The sequence below is a fragment of the Erinaceus europaeus genome, chromosome 1 (genome assembly GCF_950295315.1).
Source record: "Erinaceus europaeus chromosome 1, mEriEur2.1, whole genome shotgun sequence".
In the NCBI taxonomy this organism is placed as follows: Eukaryota; Metazoa; Chordata; class Mammalia; order Eulipotyphla; family Erinaceidae; genus Erinaceus; species Erinaceus europaeus.
Genome location: NC_080162.1, coordinates 97,556,470 through 97,577,524, shown reverse-complemented (window position 1 = coordinate 97,577,524; position 21,055 = coordinate 97,556,470). Strand labels below are relative to the sequence as shown.

The following is a 21,055-nucleotide window of genomic DNA, read 5'->3' as shown; positions in this document are numbered from 1 at the left end:
GAAAATGTGTGTTTCGTTTATTTAGTTTATTCCAGCCCGGGGGGGGGGGGGGGGGGGGGGGAAAGGCACCAGGCAGGTCAGTGGAAAGAGCGTGCACCTGCACCCTGCACTCCCTAGAGGGCAGACGCGGGCTTCCAGAGAAACAGCTGAGATGTCGCGAGACTGTCAGATGTGAAGCGTGGGAGGCGTGGGAGGAAGGTTGTGTTCTCGCGAGAACTCCGCCTTTTAGTCTGTTGGCTTGGGAAGGTCTGCGTCTCAGTCCTGACGGGGCCTCCGGAATTGCCAGGCACTGCGCTCGGAGCTGGTAAGAAGCCGCGGGGCGGCGGGGGCGACCGCGGCGACCACCGGCCTTGAACGCTCCCGGCGGGTGCTGGCCGGGCCCAGGGTGCCCTGACACGCTTGTCGGCGTCACCCTTCCTGCCGCCTGCCGGCTGCCGGGGCCCGGCCTCGGCGCCGCGGACTTGCTTCCTTGGCGGGGGGGGGGGGGGGGGGCAGAGGGACCCGGTTCCCAGGCTTCATCGGTTCCGAGTCGGTCGGGTGGAACGGGGATGGTCAGTACGGAAACGGGGCTTGCGGGGTCCGGCAGGACAGCTCACCCGGGGGTGCGCCTGCTCGGCTGCCCTGCTGGGGTGACTTTTTTTTCCTTCTCTTGTTATCTGGAAAGGTCGGACTTACTACGACGACAGTTTTCAATTTTTTTCTTTAATTTTTTGCTGTTATTCACTGTTTTATTATTATTATTGCTTAAAGTTTTTATTTATTACTGAAAGGAAGAACCAGTCATCATTCTGGTACATATGCTGATGGGGGTTGAACTCAGGACCTCATGTTTGAGAGTCTCGAGCTTTATCCACTGTGCCACTTCCCAGACCATTACCATCATTATTATTAGTTATTACTATTATTCCAGAACGCTGTTCAGTTCTGGCTTATGATGGTGCTGGGAATTGAACCGGGATCTGCGAGTCTTGCATGATCATTATGCTGTCGTTCCCCCCACCCCCAGGCCTTTTTCCTTGCTTTCTTTCTCTCTCTCTATTGATTTAATAATGATTTGTAAAACCATAGGATAAGAGGGATACTCCTTATCCCATCCCCTTCCCTGATAGCTTTTCTATTCTTTTTAAAAAAAATATTAATTTATTTATTCCCTTTTGTTACCCATGGTTTTCTTTTTTTGCTTTCCTATTTATTTATTTATTTTTGGATATAGACAGAGAGAAATTGAGAAGGGAGGAGGAGACAGAGGGAAAGAGGCAGAGACACCTGTAGCCCTACTTCACTCATGAAGCTTTCCCCCTGCAGGTGAGGACCAGGGGCTTGAACCTGGGTCCTTGAACACTAGTATAATGTGTGCTCTTACCGGGTGTGCCACCACCTGGCCCCTTGCTTTCCTATTCTTTAACCCCGTGGGAGTATGGACCCAGGGTCATTGTGGATGCGGAAGGTGGAAGGTCTGGCTTCTGTAATTGCTTCCCGCTAAACATGGGCGTTGACTGGTCGGTCCATACTCCCAGTCTGCCTCTCTCTTTCCCTAGTAGGGTGGGTCTCTGGGGAAGCCGAGCTCCAGGACACATTGGTGGGGCTGTATGTCCAGGGAAGTGTGGTTGGCATCATGCTGGCATCTGGAACCTGGTGGCTGACAAGAGAGTTAACATACAAAGGCAAACAAGTTGTTGCCTAATCATGAACCTAAAGGCTGGAATAGTGCAGATGGAAGAGAAGGGCCTTTTTTCTTTTTAATGGTAGGTATATCTAAATATATTGTTTCAAGCCCCACAAGATCGTATTTGGCCTTGGCCACTTTTATTTGTCCCACAGCTTTGATAGTATTTCTTTGTTTGCCAGAGAAATAGCCATATGTCCCTTATCAGCCTGCCTGCTTTGAGTATTAAGTCCTAACATTACAGTCTTCACTCACAGACTGCCCCATCCAGCCTACAAGTATCAGGCCCTGGCAGGCATTTGTAGTCTTTGAGAAAGATTCACTGGCAAGGGAACATTTTTGACTTCTAGCCAAAATGATTTTTCCCCCCTCACTCTCTAAGCAATTCTTATCTAAGACATTGATTTTGCTTGAGTTGGTTATGTTTATGGAATCAGGATGTTCCTCTGTGAGGCCCTATAGGGAGGTATGTTGAGGGGCGTTTTTGAGTCTTCACTTTGCTCTTATCTAGCATTACCTTGAGTGCTGTACAAACATGATAATTTAGGTCAGTGAAGGAGTAAATAACTGGGTGGAGGGAAAAAAAAAAGGCTTTTGCCAGTTTGTACCTATGTAAGAAAGGTAAGTCTTAGTACTTTGACATTTATTGATTCCATAAGAGCCTAATCTTGGGTTTATTTTCTGCTTTGATCATATTTTAACTACAGAAATACATACTGCAGAAAATTAAATATAACACACAATTTAAAAAATATACATATAGTAGTTAAATTGACTTCAAAGGAAATCAGCCACTGGTATATGGCACCAAAGTAAAAGACTGGAGTGGAGGGGAGAGTACAGGCCCTGGAGCAGGATGACAGTGGACCTAGTGGGGGTTGCATTGTTAGGTGGAAAACTGAGAAATGTTATGCATGTACAAACTATTGTATTTACTGTCAACTGTAAAACGTTAATCCACCAATAAAGAAATGAAAAAATAATCATCCATAATTCAGGTCTTTCCCATCTTGGGTATATTTTGTGTATTAGTTTGGGATTATTGCTATTACTTTAGTGGAGGGGACATGTTTTAACACTTGTTTACTTCTGTGGGGACACACACACATACACACAATGTTTACCATATAAAATCAAGGGTAGGGTTGTGTTAATACTGTGATGATATAAAAAAATAACATTTTCTTGTCCATTACCACAGTATGAGATGAAGATTAAAATTGAAAATAGGGTACTGCCTTAACTCTGAAAGTCTGCAAACTTCTGTAAATATAAGCTGGAATTTCTGTGGTTATTTTTAGAATTTGAGAAGAAAAAAAATCCAGAGTCAGTTGTAAATACAATTCATGTTTCCTCTTTGACAATCCTGCTGATAGTTGTGAATCTATATTGCTGAGCTTTGCTCTAAGACCATGGTTTTACTGCCAATATTTTTTATTTTGTCTTCTATGAAAAAAAAAAACACAAAAAACTAAAAGTGATAGTTGCTTGAAACCTCTTTCAGACAGTATTGTAGTAAATGGAGAATGCTTTTTTTCCTAGTCACTGACTTTAAAGGGATACCATTACTAAATGGTATCTTTAATTTGTATTTTCACAAAATGTGTTATCTAATGACAGTATTTTGAATTAGAAATTGTTGTTTTGACAATGAGTATCAGAAATCAGATTCCCAGACACTGCAGCACAGTTGAAGCAGATACTGCTACAAACTGTTGGCCAACAATTTTAGGAATGGGGATGGGGGTAGATAGCATAATGGTTATGCAGAGATTCATGCCTGCACCTCCGAAGTCTTAGGTTCAATCCCCTGCACACCCAAAGCCAAAATTGATAAGTGCTTTGGTTAAAAAAAGGGGGGGGGGTCGAGTGGTATACTGCAGTGGGTGAAGTACACATGTTGCAAACAGCAAGGGCTTCCCTTAAGGATCCCGGTTGGAGCTCCAGGCTCCCCACCTGTAGGGGAGTCGCTTCACAGGCGTTGAAGCAGATCTGCAGGTGTCTTTCTCTCCCCTTCTCTGTCTTTCCTTTCTCCATTTCTCTCTGTCCTATACAACACCATCAACAACAATAAAACTACAACAGTAAAACAAGGGCAACAAAAGGTAATAAATATTTTTAAAAAAGGAAAAACAAAGGAATGCTTAATTGAGGACAAGGCTATCTGTTACACTATTTTACTTTTTTACTGTTTGCGAAAGCATCTTCATACTGATGAGCCAAAGCAGTTATTTTACTTTTTAAGAAATTGAAAGGAAGTCCATGTTGTTTAAGTTTTTTTTTCTTCTGACCTTACTGAATGTGCAGACTATATACATTCTTTTTGATACACTAGACAGGGCGTAAACACCAAGACTGGTTAGTTCTGTGGGTCACTGTTTGAAGTAGGTCCATTATTGTTGCCCTTATTTTACTGGTAAAGAAAGTGAGGCGGATATTAAGTAACTTGCATAAGGTTACACAACATCTAAGTGGCAGAACCAGGTTGTGTAACTGAATGGCCTAGCTCCAGGGTGCATCCTCTTAGCTAATAGGTTTCAGAGACCTGGGTAAGGCTCTCAAGTTCACATAATATTCCCAGTACCTAGAGTAGCACCAGCATAACACCTTAATCCTGGTAGGTAGGTGCTGAATCTAGTTTTGAGGCACGAATTAACATTTATGACTTTAAAAGCAGCACTGGACCATGTGTGAGTGTGTAGGTGTGTGTGAGACACACACACACAGGGTGTAGGTGGCGGTGTGTCACCGATGAGGGGGCGCCTGAGAACCTGAAACAAAAACCATGAGATTAGCCCCCGCCTGGGCGTCACCAATATCAACCTTTGACTGCCCCCGGCCCCTCCATAATGATCAGCATGATTATTGGTGGAGAACAGTGGGGAGGAGCCAGCATTACTGGGCCCCCAGAGGCTGGAGAAGAGAGCCCTTGCTTGACCTAGATCTGCAGGGCCAAGACTGAGTCTCCCTCTACCCCCAGGCTTTGGGGCCCTTGGGTCCTGGCAAGGACACTGCCCCCCCCCCCCCCCCCCCCCCCCCCCCGTGTAGGAAGAGCCTCAGTCCCCTACTTGTTCTTGCAAGCTGGTGGAAAAAGATTGGGGCCTTAACACACCAGGACCTGGGCTAAGTAAGTAACCACCAGCCCTCTAAGCTCTGGCTTGTTAGGGAGTGAGTCCTGCAGCCCTTGGCAGCAGAGAGAATGTCAGGCCTGGAGCCCAGGGAGGGGCTCTGCAGCCTGGGATGTGTGGGTGTGTCCTCTGAGCCACTGCGACTTCCGGGCGGTTTGCAGGTGCTCTTAGAAAGTGTTGGGGACCTAGTGGGGGTTGTATTGTTATATGGAAAACTGGGAAATGTTATGCGTGTACAAACTATTGTATTTACTGTCGAATGTAAAACATTAATTCTCCAGTAAAAAAATTTGAAAAAAAAAGTGTTGGGGAGCCACGGAAGTAGCAGGAATCACTGTTGATTTTGAACTAGGAATGCCTGTTTGGCAGAATCTTGTGGTCAGGCTCCTGTTACTGCTTTGGAAAGCTGATGTCTTGGGATTGCTCTCACATAACAAATATATAGGCAGAGCCAAAAACAGGAAACTAAAGTATTAAAGAGTCTTAAACTATGCTGCCTAGAATTTACTATTACCTTGCTTTATCTCTAGTCACTTTCATGTGCTTCGTCAGAAAAAAAATGAGAGTCAGATATTGAATTTCAGAGATTAAAATGAGTTAATTTAAGGCTATGCTATAAATTTTTTTAACTGACAGCAAGAAGGTATGATGTAAAGCTTTTTATGGTAAATTGGAATGTGGAATATTAATTATCAAGATGTGTTAAGTTTTTTTTCTTCATAGTTTATATGTGTTTTAATATTTTCTCATTAAAGATCACAAAATTGGTAGTATTCCAAATCTAATAATCCATGGATTTTATACCTGTGCTGTTGGGTTTTATTTTGGTTTGTTTTTTTATCTTTTTTTTTTTTTTAAGATTTTATTTATTGAGAAAGATAGAGAAAAAAACAAACATCATTCTGGTACATGTGCTGCCTGCAGTTGAACTCAGGACCTCATGCTTGAGAGTTCAATGCTTTATTCATTGTACCACCTCCCAGATCACTGTTTTTCTTTTTTCAACAAGAACACTGATCAACTTCCATTTTATTATACTTTATTATTATTATTTTTTTCCAGAGCACTGATCAGCTCTGGTTTGTGGTGGTGCAGAGGGCATTGAACCTGGGACTTTATAGCCTCAGCCATGAGTCTCTTTGCATAACCATTATGCTATCTACCCCCCCACTTTCAACCCAAAAGTCATTTTTGCATAACCTTTGTGCTATTTCCCCACCCCAATGGTTTTTTTGTTTTGCTTTTGGACTAGGACTTCTAGCTAAAGGTCAGATAAAATAAGTAAAATGCAGAGGACCACTCCTTTCTTAATGGAAATGGGGACTGGGCAGGTAGAGTTAATCTGGTGTAAACTTCTATATGGACAGATGGACTGGGAATCCCAAGTGACTGTGATACTGATTTGGAATCAATTCAGGTCTCTTGTTTCTTTGCCTTGTGTTTGGCAGTGCTTTGATTAGTCTTAGTCTATCATGATATGCAAAAAAAAAAAATTTTTTTTATTATCTTTTTTTGTTTACTGGATAAAGACAGCCAGAAATCCAAGAGCGTGGGGGTGATAGGGAGAGAGACAGAGACAACCACAGCACTGCTTCACCACTTGCAAAGCTTTACCCCTGCAGGTGGGGACGAGGAGCTCGAACCCCTGTCCTTGTACATTGTAACATGTGCGCTCAATCAGGTGTGCCATCACCCTGTCCCAGGGTATTCTTTTTGGTGGCTTTATTAGTGGAAGACTGAAAAATTGTAATTTATTGTAAAAGTGGACTGAATTTTTTTGTGTGTGTTCCTCCAGGGTTATTGCTGGGGCACTAAGAATGCACTGCTCCTGGTGGCTATTTTTCTCCTTTTGTTGCCCTTGTTGTTATTGAATAGGACAGAGAGAAAGATAAACACCTACAGACCTGCTTCACAGCTTATGACCCCCTGCAAGTGGGGAGCTGGAGGCTTAAACCAGGATCCTTAAGCCAGTCCTTGCGCTTTGTGCTATGTGCCCTTAAACTGCTGCACTACTGTCTGACCCCCCTGAATTTTTTTTTTTGATTGAATAATAGCAAGACTGTAGCACAAGGGTACAGTTTCATACAATTCCCACCAGCAGAGTTCCATATCCCATCCCTTTTATTGGAAGCTTTCCTATTCTTCAACCCTCTGGGAGTATGGACTGAGCGAGGATCATTATGGGATGCAGAAGGCTCTAGCTTCTGTGATGGCTTCTCTGCTGGACCTGGGCAGTGACAAGCCAATACATATCCCCAGTCTCTTTCTATCTTTCCCTATTGGGGTAGGTATCTGGAGAGGTGGGGTTCTAGGACACATTGGTGAGGTTGTTTGTATCCACCCCCGGAAGTCAGGTTGGTGTCATGGTAGTATCTGCAACTTGGTGGCTGAAAAGCATTAAGATATAAAGCAGAACTTATTTAATAATCAGGAACCAAATGGTAAAAATAGAGCAGATGAGCTTTGGGATCTTTATGTTGGAAGAAGTTAGGAAATGGATTTTAGGTATATTCCAAGGGGGCCATGACTTTACTACTTTTTGCCTGAGCCTGACAGCTAACATGCAGGTGAGCTAAAAGTATTGTCTGGGAAAACAGTCTCAAGAGTCGGAAATAGGACTAGAAATCTGGATCAGGGAGGACAGTAGTTCCCAAATATGAGAAAAATATATACATACCATTAACTGTAAACCCCATCAACCAGATCTGGGGCCCATATTCAACACAGGAGCCTGTGTAACCTCTGCATTCCTGTAGGTATGAGCTCGCATTATGAGGTAGACTGAATATTTTAATAGATGTTATTCCAAACAATAGTAACCAAAATATTGACAAAAATACCCTAAAGGAAGAAAAAACTGATCCTAGGGAGAGAAACCAAGACTAGGCCTTAGCAACTTTTGTTTTAAGCCCAAATCTATTTGTTAATTTTTTTATGGTGGTGCTGAAAATTGAACCTGAGATCTTTGGTACCTCAGACATGAAGAAAGTCTTTTTGCATAAACACTATGCTATCTACCTAGGCCTTAGTGGCTTCATCTGTATAATGAGAGTTGTGTAATAAAGAAATGACTTTGTTTTGTTTTATTTGTTTTCCCCAGCTTTGTATGTGTGGCTCGTGCTAGTCACAAGAATGTTACATCCCTTTGGAAAATTTTTTTTTTGTTAGACCATATGATAATGACAATTTTATTTGTGGTTAATTGTTCCATTCTGGTTTATGATCCTTAGGATTTCATAAATATATTTATGTAAACATTATGCAAGACAGGGCACATATAATTAGTAGAACCCTTTGAGGAAAGCTCAATGTTTTTCTTGAACTTTGAGGATTGTGTGTTTTTCCTGCTTTTCCTTTATCTGCCTCCAAAACCTAGGACAAGAATCCTGGTGGTAGAAGTTTTAGAAAGTCCTTAAACTTTGTGTGCAGTGCTGGGGAATGAATCCCAGGGCCCTGTCATATACAACATTACTAAGCTTGAAGGGTTTCTTGCATTAGTGTAAGAGCCCTGAATCTGTTCACAACTGTTTTCTTGGGACCTGGACTGTGGAAACAGACTGTCTTTGACAACTAGCCTTCACAGAGGAGGTGGAGGAGGAAGGCAGAGGTAAGAATACAAAAGGACAAGCAAGCTGCAGTTAGGCACAAAGAAAGGAAACAGCTTTTCTTAGTGATTCATGAGGGGCTCTGAAGACCCTTTTCTTAATAAGATGACTGGTTTGGAATATAGCATTCATCTTAATTAAAAGAAAAATAGTAAGTGGAGAAAGTCAGTTTTGTAACTTTTACCATCTTCTTTCCTTTTGCTTATATGGTAGAAATGCACTTTGTGTACTTTTGCCGTGACCTCATGATAGGCAGTTGTACACAACTGAGAATGACTTACTTTTAAGAATCTAAAAATTTGGTCAGCACTGAATACCTTTGCATCTGCCTTTCATTTGATCTAAACCTCTAGGGTTTGGTTATTTAATTTATTTATTTATTCTTTGGCATTAATGTTCTTTGGAATTAATGTTTTAATTCAGTTTTATTGATTACATTTTACATTGTGCCAGGCATTTAACACCAAAAGACCTAAAGGGGGGAAATTGGCACAGGTAAAGGGCTGATTAATACATTTCAAGGATAACTAAAGTTTTCTTGGGTACAACTAAGTAGAAAGTGAAGCAGCCTGTGGTCATGAGGTGACACTTAGCTCTCCCAATATGAGCTAACATTTCACTCTCACTGTGTAAAGTGCTTACAAATGTCAAGTGTGTACCTTCACCTTTGCTTTGCTTAAAAGACAGTTTCCACTGTGGAAAAACCAGCAAAGTAACTACTGCTAAGACTCTGTGGTTTGGAAAAAAAAAATTTCCAAGGGGATTTACAAGGGGTTGTGGGAGTTTCTTCCAAGTAGGAGTTCTTTGGTTTTAGCTCCTGCACTGCAGGCTCCACAGAGCAGTGAGAGAAGCTTGGCAGGTGGAGTAGTGCTGTGGGATCTTTGCTCTTTCTCCCCCTTCCATCTCTCTGTCTTCCTCTTATAAAAAGAAGAAAAAAAATGGCCCAAGAGTAGCATTGTATATGTGTAAGACTGTCCCAGCACCATAGTGAAAATAAGGAAGTAAATAAATGAAATAAAGGAGAAGTTAGAAAGTTCCATGAAGCATTGGGGTTTCATACAGGAAATAGTTGAATGTGAATCTTTTGCTGAGATGGACGAAAGAACACCTGATGGGCTCCTTCCTTTCATTGTTTTTATTTCTGAAAGTGAGGTTCAGACTTCTCTGTCCCCTTCTAGCCTTTGGCTAGACTGCAGACTTAGCTTGAAGATGCAGTCAAAGCTTTTCCCCTGCAGGTGGTGGCTGGGGGCTTGAACCTGGGTCCTTGCACATTGTAACATGTGCCCTCAACCAGGTGTGCCACTACCCCCACCCTTGGTACCATGCATAAACTTTTTCATCCTCTGCATAAGTCTAAGTAAATGCTAAGTTTAAGAATGTTGTGAAGCATGTTTATGTAATTTGGTTTACAAATTCTTTTCAAAGTACTTGTGGATTCTTCTAGACCCTTGGCTTCACCTCTAAGTCTTTAAAACAAGAACAGTAGTCTCCTATGACTGTATATGTTTACTAAATAGAAACTTAACATTTAACACCAAATTATTTTAGTAGTGGGGAAATGGTGATTTACACATCTGTGTTGGCACATATTCTGGTCTTTTTTTTTTTTTAATTCCTTTTTGTTGCCCTTGTTTTATCGTTGTTGTTATTGATGTTGTCGACATTGTTGGATAGGACAGAAATGGAGATGGGGAAGAGAAAGATAGACACCTGCAGACCTGCTTTACCACTTGTGAAGCAACTCCCCTTCAGGTGGGGAGCTGGGGGCTCGAACTGAGATCCTTACACCAATCCTTGCACTTTGTGCCACATGTGCTTAACCCACTGCACTACTGCCCAGTTGCCTCTGGTATTTTTTCAACTTTTAAGCTTTGTGTTTTTCTTTTAAAGGAACAATGGACAGAATGAGTATCTCACAGGACCAGAGTGGCAGCTCCAGTTATCAAGAACCGCTTTTGAGGTGTTGTGATGCACGGAGGGACTTGGAACTTGCCATTAGTGGAGTTCTACGGGCTGAACAGCAAATTAAAGATAACTTACGAGAGGTGTGTCATGCTTCTCTTTTCTCTTGTCAACTAGAGTATGACCAAGGATTTGGCTTCAAAATGCCGACTAATAATAATGATTAGTATCAGTATTGTTATTTGGGTCAACAGTATACTGCTAACCAGTATGATCCAGGGTAAGAATCACACCTCTAGCTGAGCCAGCTGTATTATCTAGATGCATAAAGGATGACAATTCCGCATGTCTCCTGCCATCTTTCAATATGGTAGATGCAGGGTTCTTTAAAGCACTTTAACTGAATGAAACTTCTTTCCTTTGACCTTGCAGTATTCTTTTCTTGATAGCACAGAGAAATTGAGAAGGGAGTTAGGTAGAGATGAAGAGGGAGAGATAAGGACAGTTGCAGGTCTGCTTCACTACTTGTGAAGCTTTTCTCCTGCAGGTAGGGAACAGGGGCTTGAACCCCCCTCCCCCATCCTTGCACATAACAATGTATGTACTCAACTGAATGTGCCACCATCCGGCCCCCAGGCCTTGCGGTGTTCTGTTGGTGAGAGGGTAGGCCAAATACTGACCTGAAAGTACAATGTTGTTACATGCTAAAATGTGTTTTAAAAAATAATTTCTTTGGGAGGGATTCTCATGGATAATTTATACTTCTTTTTTCATAGGATTTTTGTACTTTTTTTTAAAAAGATTTTTATTTATTTATTCATAAAGATAGGAGAAAGAGAGAGAGAGAAAAAAACCAGACATCACTCTGGTACATGTGCTGCCAGGGATTGAACTCTGGACCTCATACTTGAGAATCCAATGCTTTATCCACTGTGCCACCCCAGACCACTGTACTTGTTTTTGAATCAAACTGTCTACCTTAACAGTTTAGCTGTTGACATGCAGTATAACACACCTCTTTGCTAAATTAGCTGATTATAAGTTGATCTATGTATTTAATATCCTCTGATTCCATTAATGAACTTGTAAAGTTATAGGTTATCAGTTTATTTGGAGAGCTGGCAGTGTTACTATGACATGATGTATCTTGATGTATTGAAGGAAGATTTTAGAGCACAAGTACACCTTTATGACTAAAATTCTTAAACTGGCTCTGTGGAACTTTGGTGGTTCTGTAGCTGATCTTTGAGTTGCAAATCATTGGATAACCGACAATTTCAGAACCTCATTACTCTGTGGAAATGTTATTCTTTGGATTGTAATGGTTAGTAAGGCTAACATTTATTTGCGTCTTAGGTCAAAGCTCAAATTCACAGTTGCATAAGCCGCCATCTGGAATGCCTCAGAAGTCGTGAGGTATGGCTGTATGAGCAGGTAGACCTTATTTATCAGCTTAAAGAGGAGACACTTCAGCAGCAAGCCCAACAGCTTTACTGGGTAAGAGTTACTATAAGATTATGATTGGTTTGAAAATGGTTCTGGTTTTCATAGAACACCTTTTCTGTAACACAGCACTAGAGATTAGATTTTAGGGGGCAGGTGGTGGCGCACCTGGTTAAACTCATGTGTTATAATGCGCAGGGGCCTGGGGTCAAGCCCCCACTCCCCACCTGCAGGGGGGAAGCTTCGGGAGTGGTGAAGCAGGACTCTAGGTCTCTGTCTCTCCCTATCACCCCCCTTCCCTCTCATTTTCTGGCTTTCTATCCAATAGATACATATATATATATAGTTTAGTCTTAAAATGCTATTTTTTTTAAATCTATTTATTTAATAGAGATAGCCTGAAATCCCTACTTGTAAACCTGAATACACTTGGTGTGTATAGTGTCATTATGGCTAGATGATGTCATCTTTCTTGCAGCTGTTGGGACAGTTCAATTGTCTTATTCATCAACTGGAGTGCTCCCAAAACAAAGATCTAGCCAGTCAAGTCTCTGTGTGCCTGGAGAGGTAAAGATCTTTTTTTTTTTTTCTTTTGTATATATTGCTTTAAGCTATTTGATTTTATTACTAAAAATAAAAGTCAAGTAAGTAAATCAGTTTTGTAACTCATGGCATGTATTAGATTTTCTGTTCATACTATAAGATTATCCTCTGTATTTTAATGTTATACTTGCTGATGTACAGTTAAGTCATCTCTCCCAATTTGGTTTTGGTTTTAGATGAAGTTAAAATTATTCCTTTAAAGCCACCAAATTTTGTTTCTTTCCTAGACTGTCCAGTTTGACCCTCAAACCTGAAGATTCAACTGTCTTACTCTTTGAAGCAGATACAACTGCTCTGCGCCAGACTATCACTGCATTTGGATCCCTCAAGACTATGGTAAGTAGTATGCATCTTAGGTTTGGGGCCTACAAATAGCCAGGGAAAAGCATCACACTTTTACTGTGGCATCTTAAAAATTTTGCGATTTTATTAAGTTGATCGAGGATTTTATCTCTCTTTGGCCTATTCTAAAATGTGTGGCTTGTAGTCTTTTTGAAGAGCCAAAGTTTTATTTGGGTCATGTTAATAGTAGCAATACTGGGAGTCAGGCAGCAGTGCAGCGGGTTAAGCACACGTGGTGCAAAGCATCAGGACCGGAGTAAGCCTCCAGGTTCCCCACCTGCAGGGGAGTCACTTCACAAGCGGTGAAGCAGGTCTGTAGGTGTCTGTCTTTCTCTCCCCTTCTTTGTCTTCCCCTTCTCTCTCCATTTCTCTCTGTCCTATCCAACAAGGATGACATCAATAACAACAATAATAACTACAACAATAAAGTAGCAGTACTTGTGGTAGATAGCCTCATTGTTATGCAAAGAGACTTTCATGCCTGAGGCTCCAAAGTCAAAGTCCCATTTTCAGTCCAGCACACCACCATAAACCAGAGCTGAGCAATGCTCTGGTAAACAAAGTTACCCTAGCAATTTTGATAAAAGTTTCCTATAATAATAGAGCATTGTCACTGACTTATAGGCCATTGTATTTATTACTGATTTTACTAGAGCTCAGGGTAATGGTGGTGCTGGATACTGCAGCTGGGAGCATGCTAGGTATTGCAGCTGGAGTGCAGAGCCTCAGGTATGAGAGTCTTTTTTTATAACTATTCTGTTATCTCCCTCACCTTAGCTCATTGTATTTAATATAATAGCACTTACTTTAGTGAAAGGGTAGTACTTTCCTTAACACTTAGAAAATATAGGAATAACAGTTTTTACTTTTTGGTGTGAAAGAATAACATTACCAACATGATTAATTTTTCTTGATTTTATAGCAAATTCCTGAGCACCTGGTGGCTCATGCTAATTTATCAAATATTGGACCTTTCCTAGAGAAAAGAGGCAGTAGCGCACTACCTGAACAGGTAAGGTATTTTGTTTCTGGTAACTGAGTTAATACTAATTACTTTTTGATTTTGATTAAATCATATTTTACTACGTTAATACTTATTTGTGTAAAAGGACATTGATGTTAGTTTATACAATTAAATACTTCCCTAGAACTTAATATTGGAAAATATAGATATATTTTTCCTGAAGATTTATTTACTTACTTAAAGAGAGGGAACCCAGAGCATCACTGATATTATAGGTGTAATTATTTAAAATGATTATCATTAGTTCTCTGGGTTGGTTCTTGTGGAACCATCTCTTTATAATGCAAGGAGATGATTGCTTCTAAAGGATGTAAGCATAAAATTCTAAATATTTTGAGTTGAAAAAATGCTAGAGATTAGCTATACTTCCTATTTTATAATTGTGAAAATGAGAGCAGAGCAGTAATGTGATTTGTGCATGGTCACATGGCAAGCCAAAATTAGAACACTTGGGTAACCTGGTTTTCTCATGAACTTGTTACTGCATTTGACATTGCCTTATTAAGCAGCAGAATGTTATGTAATTAGCAGAAATCAGCCTCCAGTGCTACAGCTGTCCCTCTCAGTGAATGGCTCCTTGGAAGTAAACCTGTCAATGGTCATCAGGCTCCTTATGTACCTAGCACCAACCTCCAGGACTGGCTCATTCAAAAGCAGACCTTGGAGAATAGTCAGGTGTGTGGCTGCATTTTGTTATTTCTGAGACACATGCAGTAACAGGGTTAGTTACTAACACATAGTTTTTAGTCCTAATATGAAAAAATATTTTAATATTTTTTATTACATAAATATTTTAGTTCTAGTCTGGAAATATTTTAATGACTTTCTTCCAATGATGACACTTTTTAAAATAGTTTTTTAAATTTTTATTACCTTTATTTATTGGATAGACAAATCAAGAGGGAAAGGGAGAGATAGGGGTAGACATCTACAGCACTATTTCACCACTCACAAAGCTTTCGCCCTGCAGGTGGGGACTGGGCAGTCGAACCCAGATCCTTACACACAACAGTAACGTGCGTAAAATGTGCGCTCAACCAGGTGCATCACCACCTGGCCCCATAATGACACTTTCTTGTTTTGCAGAGCACTGTTCAGTTCTGGTTTATGGCAGTATGGGGGATTGAGCCTGAGACCTCAGAGCCTCAGGCTTGTCTATTTGCATAACCATTATGCTATCTACCCAGTCCAGACACCTCTTCAGTAAACATACAACTCTGTAAAGAAACACATTTATAATTCTAATCACATAATACTCTATCCCCCTTCCTGTCTTTTTTTTTTTTTTTTTCCCCAGAGCACTGCTCTGCTCTGGCTTACGGTGGTCCTGTGAATTGAACCCCTGGGAGCCTAAAGCCTCTGGCAACCTCCAGCCCCCACAGCCTTTTTTTTTTTTTTTTAAATTTTCCCTTTTGTTGCCCTTGGTATTGATGTTGTTGTTATTATTGCTGTTGTTGTTGTTAGATAGGACAGAGAAATGGGAAGAGGAGAGGAAGACAGAGGGGGAGAGAAAGATAAGACACCTACAGCCTGCTTCACAGCCTGTGAAACAAACCTCCTGGTGGGGAGCTGGGGGCTCAAACCAGGATCCTTATGCCAGTCCCTGCACTTCACGCCATGTGCGCTTAACCCACTGTGCCACCACCCAGCTCCCCAACACAGCCTCTTTTCTATAAAATATGTGCTGCAGGTGTTTGCACCTTGCTTGCCTTTAACATTTTTTTAATTCCCTTTTGTTGCCCTTGTTTTATTGTTGTAGTTATTATTGTTGTTATTGATGTCATTGTTGGATAGGACAGAGAGAAATCGAGAGAGATGGGGAATACAGGGAGAGAAAGGTAAGACACCTGCAGACCTGCTTTACTGCCTGTGAAGCAATTCCCTGCAGGTGGGGTGTCAGGGGCTCGAACCGGGATCCTTATGCCGGTCCTTGCACTTTGCGCCATGTGCGCTTAACCCGCTGTGCTACCTCCGGACTCTCGCCTTTAACATTTATCAAGTGTTTGGTTGTTTGCTTTTTAACTGTAGAAATTAGAAAATTCCATGCAAATATATTAACCTCTCAAAAGAGTAGTCATTAGGTTTTCTAAACATTTAAAAATGTTGAATTGTTCTGAAATATGCAAGTAAACCATTTTAAATGTTCTGGCGAACTGATACTGTGTGCTTCTTGTGTAGCCTTCTTCCAAAGGCCATCATTTCTTCAGTAATGTTTGGGGCAACCTAAAAGGCTTGGAAAACTGGCTCCTCAATAGTCAGCAGCAAGAAGTTTTTGAAAAACCAAGTTCTCAAAAGTGTAGCAGCTATTCTGCCACCAGTTCTAAGGCTACCGAAATTGAAAAGGTTGAAGATGAAGAGCTTGTTGACGAAGATGAGATGGATCTTTCCAGTTGGCTGTTGACACCCCAGGAACCCCGCAAGCTGGAGAAGCCTGGTAATGGCAGCTATGAAACTCCTGAGAAGTTTAAGTCCTTGTTCCAGGTGTTTCAGGAGCCCTATAATGTGAGTGATTGGCTTGTCAAATCAGATTCCTGTACCAATTGTCAGGGCAACCAGCCCAAAGGTGTGGAGATAGAAAACCTTGGCAATCTGAAGTGCCTGAATGACCACTTGGAGGCAAAGAAACCTTCATCCACTCCTAATTTGATTAACGAGACTTGGCTCGTCCAGAACCAGCAGGACCCATGTAAAGTAGAGGAGGTTTGCAAAGCCAATGAGCCCTGTACAAGCTTTGCAGAATGTGTGTGTGATGAAAACTGTGAGAAGGAAGCTTTGTGTAAATGGCTTCTGAAGAAAGAAGGAAAGGATAAAAATGGTATGCCTGTAGAACAGAAAGCTGAGCCTGAGAAATGTAAAGATTCCCTGAAAATGTGGCTTTGTCCTTCCAGAAAAGAGGCAACAGAACAAGCACCTAGAATTGGTGATACTTTGCAAGCCATAAAGAACAGCCCCTTGTCAGAGTGGCTTATCAGACCATCATGCAAAGTTGGACATGCCAAGGAAGTGGCTAATACTGAGGACAAAGCTGGCAGACAAAAGCTTATGAACCCCATGGCCACGTCCTTGTGTCCCTTCAACACAGCCGACTGGGTCTTGCCAGGAAAGAAGACAGGAAACTTTAGCCAGTTATCTTCAGGAGAAGATAAGTGGCTACTTCGAAAAAAGGCCAAGGTGAGCAGATGAGATAGCACCATTTACTTGAAATATATTTAAGGTTGGGGGAGATGAGCATGATATAGTAAGCAGTCTCTCATGCCTGAGGCTCTAGGGTCCCAGGTTTGCCCTGCATCACCATAAGCCAGAGCTGAGTATTTTATTTATTTAACTTCCTTAATCACAGATTTTACAGTTTGGCCAGATCTTAAGTATATGCCAAATTTGGCTTAAATGTTAATTTTGGTACTGTGTTAGAAACACAGTGTAACTGATTATGCAGTCTGTAATGTGTTTTTTCAGGTTTCTTTTTTTTTTTTTCCTAAAGATTTTAGTTATTGAGAGAGATAGGAGGAAAGAGAAAGAACCATCACTCTGGCACACGCACTGCTGGGGATCGAACTCAGAACCTCATGCTTGAGAGTCCAAAGCCTTATCACTGCACTACCTCCCGGACCATGTTTTTCAGGTTTCTAATCCCCATCCTCTAGGAAATAATTTTAAAAAGGAATGTTTTATTGCTACTTGTGGGGGAAAAGTAGTGGGTAGAGAACACAAGTGTCACCTTTTGGTTAGTATGTTTCACCAGAGTTCTACCTAGCTGTGGCATATGATGGTGATTGGGATTGAACCTGGGAACTCAAAGCCTGAAGCAGAAAGTCTTTTTGCCTAACCACTATGCCAACTCCTCAGCCTATCTTTGTTCTTGATAGAAACTGACCAACATTTATTCTGTATTTACAGATCCTACATTATTTTAAAATGAGTTCATCTCATGCCTCCCAGCTGTCATATGGCAACTCACTCTTTTTGTCTTCTTGCAGGAAGTATTTCTCAACTCACCCCTCCATGAAGAGCATAAATTTTCCCCAGACCATTATGCCCTTCCAGCAGTTTGTGATCTTTTTTCCTGTATGAAGCTTAAAATTAACAAAGAAGAATGGTTGTATCGGACTCCTCTACAGGTGAGTAAATGTTAATTTCAGCTGCTTGTAAGATAAATGTTCTGTCATACCTTTTTTTGCCCATTAAACCACATTCCTATTAATAGTCTGTGTATTAGGCAAGTGGAGGTGGTAAAGACGGAGATCTTACACAAATGTATTTCACGTGGAATTGATTCACATAATTGTGAAAGTGACTTTTCATCAGTGTTGGTAGTTACCAAGGGAATTTTCATTCTGTGTAGAGCTTAATAGCTAATTAAGAAATTAATCAGGACTTTTAAGGTGGGATAAAATTTGCTCTTACGTTATACTGATGTGACTTTGAAAAAAATTTTTTTTTACAGATGTGAAGAAATGTTAATACTAAAATCAAGCAACTTTAAAGAATCACACATCCATGAGCTGAGCGACTGGCTTACCAAATCATTGTTTCAGCTTAGTTCTTTCCTGCTTAAATTTTGAACTAGTGAAGAGAAATGTTATCAAATTATGAGTTGCTATGTAAAAGAAAAGGCTATTTGTTGATACTGAGATGATTCAGTTTTCTTACAGAATGAATATTAATTCACGCTTAAACTAGACACCATCTTGGTGGATATATCTTTTTTCATAAACCTCCATGGCTCCTAAGATTGGGTCATTAAAACACTGGTTTTTAAAATGAAATAGTTCTGTCATCAAGGTGTGTTGATATATTCAAAAGCTAGTAAACTTCCCTTAACCTTTTGATTATGCGTCCCCTTGCTGTGGGTGTTCAATTAGTGTTAGGAATGAGTTTTTTTGCTTACTTAATACATAACACATTTCATACAAATAATTATCTTTGCCAATAAAATGTGTATTAACAATCTTGGCAAGTTTGATATAATTGCAAAACATTAGCGCCTCCATGTTAGATTCTATATTATTTTCTTCTTTTCAAAGAATTCCAGCTACTACATACTTTTCTTCCACCTAAATTCCTTTATAAAGTCTCTTAACTCTTCTAGGAAGGGCTTCATGTGCTCAAGACTTATGTGCAGGGTAGTCCTAAGCCTCTTTCAAAATATTCTGAAGGCAAAGTAGACCCAGTTGTCAACTAGTCAGCAAAGGCAAGACAGACTATAAATGTACTTGAAATAGTCAACAGACTAGGGAGTTTTGGTTCATCCTGTGTAAATGGAATTTGAGTTTGACACCTGGTGCTTTTAACTAGGAATATAGCATACCTATACCTCTAAGTGTATAATGCAGTGATATTTTGGTAAACAGGCCATTTAGAACACTTGTGCCTTGGGATGTTTATTGAAACTATGACAACTGTTGGTGTTTTCTCAAGATCCATAACATCATGCTCATACTTTAGTTTCTCTGTAGGAGAGCAATGAATTTAGATTGTTTTTCAAGTTCAGTATAGCCTACTGTTCTATAGGCTTTTAACTTAAATCATTGTGTAGTACTCCTGGAAATTTTTTTAGTTTATATAGTCATCTAGAAAGCACCTTTGAGAAAATTTGGAGAAAGCTTATAGTGTCCTCACTACACAGCTTCATTAGAATTCTTGAGCCACATCTAATACACAGAGCCTTTTTTTTTTTTTCATCACCCCTACACTATTTAGAATTTTAATTTAAAAGGCACTTTGTAAAATGAGAATTAAACTTTCAGTGGCAATCACTAGTCAGTCACATAAAGCTGATCCCTAAAACTTAATGTTGTAAACCAAGGTAACCTCAAACAAAAGATAAGGAGCCTTCCCATTATCTTAGGTTGCTGGAGGCTTTGTAGTTTTTTTTGAGGTTTTTAAGTATATTCTTAAATTTATTAATCACTATGTGCTAATAAGTATGCAGACATTCTTTTGCACTAATGCATTTTGTACTTTCCTTCATTAAAAGCATAAACAGCCATAATTGTCATGTGCATTTGTGAAAACTGCCCTCAACAAATTAATGCCTCTCATAAGAAGCTTCTATGCTGAGATTTCTTTCCTTTAGAGATTAACAATCTTATAAAGGCAGCAAGGAGAAAAATAAAATCCTACATTATTGTCTTAGTCAATTTGAATTAATCATTCTACTTTCAAAGATCTTAGGGGACATTTGATATCTCCCCCCCCATTATTGCTGGGGCTGAGTATTGTTTCCTTGGTTCTTGATGACCATTTTAAAGTTGATTGTTACTAGGAAGAGACTGAGAAATTAAGAGGGGAGGGGGAAGTAGTGAGGGAGAGACAAGACACCTGCAGACCTGTTTCACCACTGGTCAAGTTTTCAAACCCTTGGGGTGGGGGTAAGGGAACCAAGGGCTTGAACCTGGGTCCTTGTGTACTGCAATGTATGTACTTAAGCCAATGTGCCACCACCTGGCCCCAGTGCATGGGACTTACCCTCAGTGGAATACTATTAAAGACTTTTTTTTTTTTTTTAAAGACTATTAAGTTCTTTAGGACAAAATGGATGGAACAGGTGGTGATTATGCTTTGTGAAGGAGAGCTACCAGGTGATTTAACTTGCAGAATAGAGAACTGAATGTTGGTCAACCCATATCTAAAACCTTGGGAGAACTATGGTGGTTATCATTTGGAAGGGTGGGAGCACAGAATTTGATTGTGGGAATGGTGTAGAACTATACCCCATTACCTTCTAAGTCACTTGTAAAAAATACACAAAAAAATCCCAAGCAGTACAAAAGGTGACATTCTGGTAATTCTGGATTTGCAAAGCATTAAGACCCTGAATTTGATCTGGATTACTGTGCTGACCTCTCATAAAATCTTTTTAAAAAAGAATAAACTTAAGGACTTTCATGCCTGTGGCACCACTATAAGCCAAAGCTGAGCAGTATTCTGGTCAAAAATAAAGTAAAACTATAGCTCTAGTTTAACTTTCTGATTATCCCCAATAAGATAAACGAGTTAATACAGAACTAAGCATGGTTGTTGGACAGACTGTTCTAGTAGCACTTTTAATTGGGATAATGGTTAATCTGAAACATCTTTACTACTCAGTGTCAGTACTCTTGGAGAAAAAATTTACCCTCGTTGTTAAAGTCCCTAGTAAATAAATGAAAATACATTTTAATCTTGTTGGGGCAAAATGATTTTATACCCAGGAAGATTTATTATTATTATTTAAATATTTATTTTATTTATTCCCTTTTGTTGCCCTTGCTGTTTTTTTTATTGTTGTTGTCATTGTTGGATAGGACAGAGAGAAATGGAGAGAGGAGGCGAAGACAGGAGAGAAAGACACCTGCAGACC

General features: G+C 40.3%; 1 protein-coding gene across 3 annotated transcripts; it reads left to right on the top strand.

The window, feature by feature from the left end:
* Nucleotides 1–190: 190 nt before the first annotated feature.
* On the top strand, nt 191–19,705 carry NCOA4 (nuclear receptor coactivator 4). Of its 3 annotated transcripts, none has more exons than XM_016189724.2 (10): nt 191–304; nt 10,290–10,444; nt 11,658–11,798; nt 12,223–12,311; nt 12,575–12,683; nt 13,612–13,701; nt 14,245–14,388; nt 15,892–16,884; nt 17,691–17,831; nt 18,158–19,705. In XM_016189724.2, the coding sequence occupies exons 2-10, from the start codon at nt 10,295–10,297 to the stop codon at nt 18,161–18,163; spliced, it is 1,863 nt and encodes a 620-aa protein (XP_016045210.2). In that variant the 5' UTR covers nt 191–304; nt 10,290–10,294; the 3' UTR covers nt 18,164–19,705. The 3 variants fall into 3 exon arrangements, with proteins under 3 accessions (XP_016045210.2, XP_016045209.2, XP_060047559.1); XM_016189723.2 differs by having other exon boundaries at nt 14,242–14,388; XM_060191576.1 differs by lacking the exon at nt 14,245–14,388.
* The last annotated feature ends 1,350 nt before the right edge of the window (nt 19,706–21,055 follow it).

Excerpts from the sequence above, each read along its gene's own strand:
- NCOA4 (XM_016189723.2), top strand. The coding sequence starts at position 10,295 with ATGGACAGAATGAGTATCTCACAGGACCAGAGTGGCAGCTCCAGTTAT. Across the intron at positions 10,445-11,657 it reads TTAAAGATAACTTACGAGAG|GTCAAAGCTCAAATTCACAG; the intron begins GTGTGTCATGCT and ends TTTGCGTCTTAG. Across the intron at positions 16,885-17,690 it reads TACTTCGAAAAAAGGCCAAG|GAAGTATTTCTCAACTCACC; the intron begins GTGAGCAGATGA and ends GTCTTCTTGCAG.